Source organism: Mytilus edulis, chromosome 8 (assembly GCF_963676685.1).
Source record: "Mytilus edulis chromosome 8, xbMytEdul2.2, whole genome shotgun sequence".
In the NCBI taxonomy this organism is placed as follows: domain Eukaryota; kingdom Metazoa; phylum Mollusca; class Bivalvia; order Mytilida; family Mytilidae; genus Mytilus; species Mytilus edulis.
In genome coordinates, this window is record NC_092351.1 from 46,058,725 (window position 1) to 46,064,463 (window position 5,739).

Genomic DNA, 5,739 nt, shown 5'->3' on the forward strand with positions numbered 1-5,739 from the left:
TTTGACACTGAACGTCATAGGTCAAACGTTAACGTCATTCGAATTGTGACGGCATGCCAGGTATGCGATACGGGTTTTGCTATGCGATACGGGTTTAGCCATGCGATACGGGGAATGCGATACAGGGTAGGTGATACAGACTGGAAAAAAAAACCTTTATTAGATATACAAAAATTGCTGTATTTTGTACTAAATATATGATAAATACAGATATCGCGTTAAAGCACCACAAAGTAATAAACTACGTTAACTTTGTGTATTGCTGTTGAAGATTGTTGTTAAGACCTCTGTGACCTCAGGATGTGTATTACAGCCACAGTCAAATAATTGAAATTGCGTGATTCCCGTTATGTTTGTTTTTAATTTTAAAGCAATATAAAAATAAACCCATTTTCTGCTAACAGATAAACATGATTAATTAAGCAGGATTAACCCTATTTTCTAATGCGCCAATCTTCAAGTTCAAAATTTAAATGTTTACATGTGTAGTAATAATAATAAATAATTGTTTACTTTGAGAGATTTATTATTGTTGACCATACGATATACTTTTTGATTCTGATCAACGATACCACCATACAGTTTAGCATTAGTGTTAAGTACACTAACACCCCACTGATTTTAGCTCGATATAAACACAGTCAAGGTGCCACATGTGGAGCAGGATCAGCTTACCCTTCCGGAGCACCTGAGATCACCCCTAGTTTTTGGTGGGTTTCGTGTTGCTTATTCTTTAGTTTTCTATGTTGTGTCATGTGTACTATTGTTTGTCTGTTTGTCTTTTTTCATGTTTAGCCATGGCGTTGTCAGTTGATTTTCGATTTATGAGTTTGACTGTCCCTCTGGTATCTATCGTCCCTCTCTTTCAAGCAGCTATACAAATGGAATAAAGGAAGACATCATCTACATATTATCTCTTTGACTTTTACCAATGTTGACCGTACATCCATTGCCCTTTTGCTGAATTAGGGGAATGACAAAAGCCTTTTATTGTACTTTACGATACCTAACTGTGTGATGTTTCGTATTATTTCATTAATCTTTTATCAAAATTCAGTGTGAATAAACTCATCGTAGATACCAGAATTGCAATTTTCAATTTGCGCCTTACGCGCGGTGGTCTTCAAAAGACTCACCAGTGAAGCTCGAATTATAAAAAATTTAAAATGACAAATAAAGTACGAAAAGAGGGACGAAAGATACCAAAGGGACAGTCAAACTCATAAATCTAAAACAAACTGACAACGCCATGGCTAAAAATGAAAAAGACAAACAGAAAAACAATAGTACACACGACACAACATAGAAAACTAAAGAATAAACAACACGAACCCCACCAAAAACTAGGGGTGATCTCAGGTGCTCCGGAAGGGTAAGCAGATCCTGCTCCAAATGTGGCATCCGTCGTACGAAGAATTGAAGACACACAATTCCTAAAAGTTTGTGAAAGTACGTTTTTCTAAAAAATATCTAAAAATTGTCTGACGCTTATGTAAGTTATGAAATAGAAAGCAAGCCTCTCTAAATCCTTTATATAATGTTCGATTTTTGCATCATTAGATTTTTATCATCAAGTTTCTTAGACAAAACCTCGGTGGCCATGCGTACTTTGGTTGCTTGTTTTGACACGTCCTCGAATTCCTTAACCTATCTTAAAGACTGTCTAGATAATCATTTATTGTTTTACTTATCGCATTGAGCTTTGTCATTTGTATCTTTTCTTCATCATTTAACATTTTTAAATGCAAATTCCACTCGTCCTGAATCTTTTCTAACTTTTTACTAATGTGAGTTGAACTTTCCTTTGTTCATTGGAAATTCGTTGACGATTTCACATTTAAACGGCTGTCTACAGGTTAAGCTAGCTATAAAACCAGGTTAATCCACCATTTTCTACATAAAAAGATGCCAGTACCAATTACAGAATATGACAAATGTTATCTTTTCGTTTGATGTGTTTGGGTTTTTTATTTTTGCCATTTGACTATGCCTGTCCATTTTGAAGTTCAGTATTTTTGTTATTTAACTTTCTTTCTATACACCAAAGGCAAAGAAGCTGTTAATGTGTCTCTCAAACCAAAGAATATATGTCATTATGTTGATTGCAGATATTGGAAGTAGCTGAGGTTTCTAGGTCCAAAGATACATAAGTTAACCCGCAATCGGAATTGCTGTTTGGTGTTTAAATAACCTTGAACTTATATGATTTTCTCTTCAATCATTACAAAACGCGTGTCACACTCAGAACACAAGTGAGTTTGTTTTTCAGTAATGAGCCTAAAGAGTTGAAACAATGTCATGATTGTATAAAATCCAAGGCTATTAATATCATAAAGCTGATGAAATTCTCCCTATTTACATGGTAAATGCGAAAGTTTTATGCAGTTTTATGGACATAAGTTGTACTTTTCCAGACCTGTGAAATTAACACCTTATGAAACAAATGTCGATGGTTGCCCCTTTTTATTGACAATTTGAAATTCTAGATATCACAACAAAATATTATTTAGTACATAATTCGCTGTTAATTTGAATTTCATTGGTATGCTTATTCGTCAGAACAAAACATTTAAATGTGTAGACCGTTAGTATACTAAGTAGATAGATTTAAAATCAAATTTCAATTTTAATCATGTCACTTATATGAGTTACTCACCCATGTTACATGTAAACCTGAATATAAAAAAGCGCAGTGAAACAGTTGAATAATTTTCAAAACAAGCTTTGTGACGATAAACAGTATCATTCTCTTAACTATTATAAGTAGAAGGAATATCTTATTGTTAAGTAAATTGATATTCTTACCGTAAAATTATATACATTTTATCGTTATAAATGTGGGACTTACACTTTCTTAATAACTAACCCGTAAGTTAGAAAATAGAAAAAATATTTTGATAACCACAATAATTACTTGAAGTAAAATGCGTTTATATAACAAAAATAAAACTTCGATCCCTATTTAGGAAATGTGTTAAGTAAATCTCAACTATGAATGAAATTTAAAATAACAACGAATTCTGTACCATATGACATATTGTTTTAATAGTTATCATTTCAAATTGTCAAAATAAGCAGTGATGCTACGAATCAAAAAGTGAAAGAGGCCTTAACAGAACAAGGTTAAAGTGCATTCAAACTCAAAATTCCAAAAGATAGCAAAATACAGCAAAATATTATGTGCATGGGGTACTAAATGTAAATGAGATCTCATTACTAAGTTAAGTGTATTGTTGTTCGTTGAATGTTTGTTTTTCGAGTATTTTGTGATTTATTATTAATAATTATAAATATTGTTTGTTTTTAGGATGTCGACCAAACTGAAAATTTGTGATATATGTGACGACCGACACATTACAGAAAAAGCAACTCACTGGTGTTCCGAATGTGAACATGCGTTTTGTAACGAATGCAAGGAAAATCATACATTTTCAAGGTTATCTAAAAACCATACAACAATTCCGATTGCGGATTGTTTAGCTTTGGAGCTAGGAACTGCTGCTACTTCTAATATCTGCAATGAACATAATGATATTTATTCTTTAGTTTGCGAGACACATGATCAACTTCTTTGCCTTCGATGTATAGAAAAACACAATGACTGTAAGGACATATTTTCGCTCAATGAAAAAGCAAAAAATGTGAAATCTTCAAGTAATTTCGAAGTAACAAAGCAGGGTTTAACAAACATTGCTGAAAACATAAAAAAGATCCAAGCCGAGTTGAATTTGCATTTAGAAATGATAAATGATGAAGAAACGATACAAATGATAGAGATCGCTGCTATGAGGAAAACTATAGATGATCATTTAGACAGTCTTGAAGATAGGTTAAGGAAGGAGTTGTCAAAACAAGCAATCGAATCACGCACGGCCATCGAGGTTTTGTTAAAGAAACTTGATGATAAAATATCCGATGTTGCAAAAATCGAGCAGTATATAAAAGATTTAGAGACACATGCTTCTAATTTTCAAACTTATTTAAGCGTCAGACAATTATCATCTGCAATAGATTCAGCTAAATGCTTTGTACAGTCAGTGGCAAAAGATGGAGATCTAGAAAAAGACACATTCACATTAAATTTTGATGAAAAGATAAAGGAAATCATACAAAACATTCATCAGTTCGGTATCGTACAGGTACACAAAAAGGTTTGTCAGATTTCCCTTATCCGACAAAACATGCAAAAGGACAAACAACTACAACTAGTCAGATTTGCACGACCACTTACTAAGTCTATCAATGACATTAAAATAAAGCTATTCAAAAGAATTAATACAAATTGTACATATGTCAGAGGATGTGAAATTTTGTCCGATGGGAAAATGCTATTTAATGAGTATACAGGAAATGGTCACGTAGTTGTATTTGATTCAAATGGAAAGCGTTTGTTCCATATCCTTAAGAAACAAATCAAGCCTTGTATGGATATAACATGTATAAATAATAGTTCGAAATTAGCTATTACGAGTGGATCCAATGAGTGTATTTATATTGTAGACATTAATGAACCAGAAATAGTACAAAAATCCATACCTACTATAAATCAATGTCATGGAGTAGCATACAGTGATGACTCATTATTTTGCTTTATTTCCAACGAAGGTATAAAAAGGATCCGATTAGACAACTACAAAGAGTCAGTTCTTCTCAAACTTGATTCAAATCTTGGATATGTTGCTGTACAAAGCAACAACCTTTATTACACTGATAGCAACAAAGGAGTTGTCAGCTGCAGTGACATGAATGGTCAACCAATATGGACATTTAAAGATGAGACTGTTTTGAAAAAACCACGTGGTATATCGGTTGATATAAGAGGATGTGTGTACGTTGTTAGCTCGGAACAGAACAATGTTGTAGTATTATCTTCAAATGGACAAGATAAACGAGTGTTATTGACTGAGGCTAATGGGTTGACAATTCCGCGGGCTTTACATTATGATAAGCTTAAAAACCGACTTCTGGTCGCTAATGAGAAAGCTAGTGCCTTCTTGTTTGACGTTTCAGAATAACATTGAAAATGGATATTTAAGCAGTTCGTGTCGCCAGTTCGATAAACGGTTGAAAAAATGTCGTAACACAAATGAACAATCGGCTGTTGTCTGCTCTATGGTCGGGTTGTTGTCGCTTTGACATTTCCATTCTCAATTTTATAGTATATAAACATAAATCGTTAGAATAAAAATTATAAAAATTTGCAAAACTTTTCATCCTTTTTTACCGACCACACTGAAGTGGGATATTTATTTCTAATGCGTTCAGGTTATAATTCGCCCTACGGCTCATGAAATTGTCAAATAAAACTCCCTTATTAATCTAGATATAAACTTTATAAATTATCATCCATTCACAATGCAAATAATACTGTACCTACATTAAGTAAAACACACATGAATTGTAATTATCCAAAAACGATGTATGAAAAATACAAGACGCTTTGTAAGAAATCTATTGTACCAACTTAGTTTATGGATATTTTTCAACAATCTTAATTTAATCGAATGAAATAATAAGAATGACTTTCTTTTGAAAAGCAATACATTTTTTTAACAGATAATCCGGATATAATTCTATACCACCACCCCTTCCCCTGCCCGACCCCATTGTGAGGTACGTTGATGTTATTCAATAGCATATCAGAATATGTTATTAGGTGATCATTAGATAGAGGAAAAGGTGTGCATAAATGTAAACAAATTAAAAACTTACACGAAGGAAGCACGAAATGTAAACGTA

At 32.9% G+C, this 5,739-nt stretch overlaps 1 protein-coding gene across 1 annotated transcript; it reads left to right on the forward strand.

Annotated features, from left to right (window-relative positions):
* Positions 1-3,308: 3,308 nt before the first annotated feature.
* Positions 3,309-5,015, forward strand: LOC139484131 (uncharacterized). Its single transcript, XM_071267857.1, has one exon. The coding sequence runs from the start codon at positions 3,309-3,311 to the stop codon at positions 5,013-5,015; it is 1,707 nt and encodes a 568-aa protein (XP_071123958.1).
* The last annotated feature ends 724 nt before the right edge of the window (positions 5,016-5,739 follow it).

Bases quoted from the DNA above. Each gene is read 5' to 3' on its own strand.
- LOC139484131 (XM_071267857.1), top strand. From the start codon at position 3,309: ATGTCGACCAAACTGAAAATTTGTGATATATGTGACGACCGACACATT.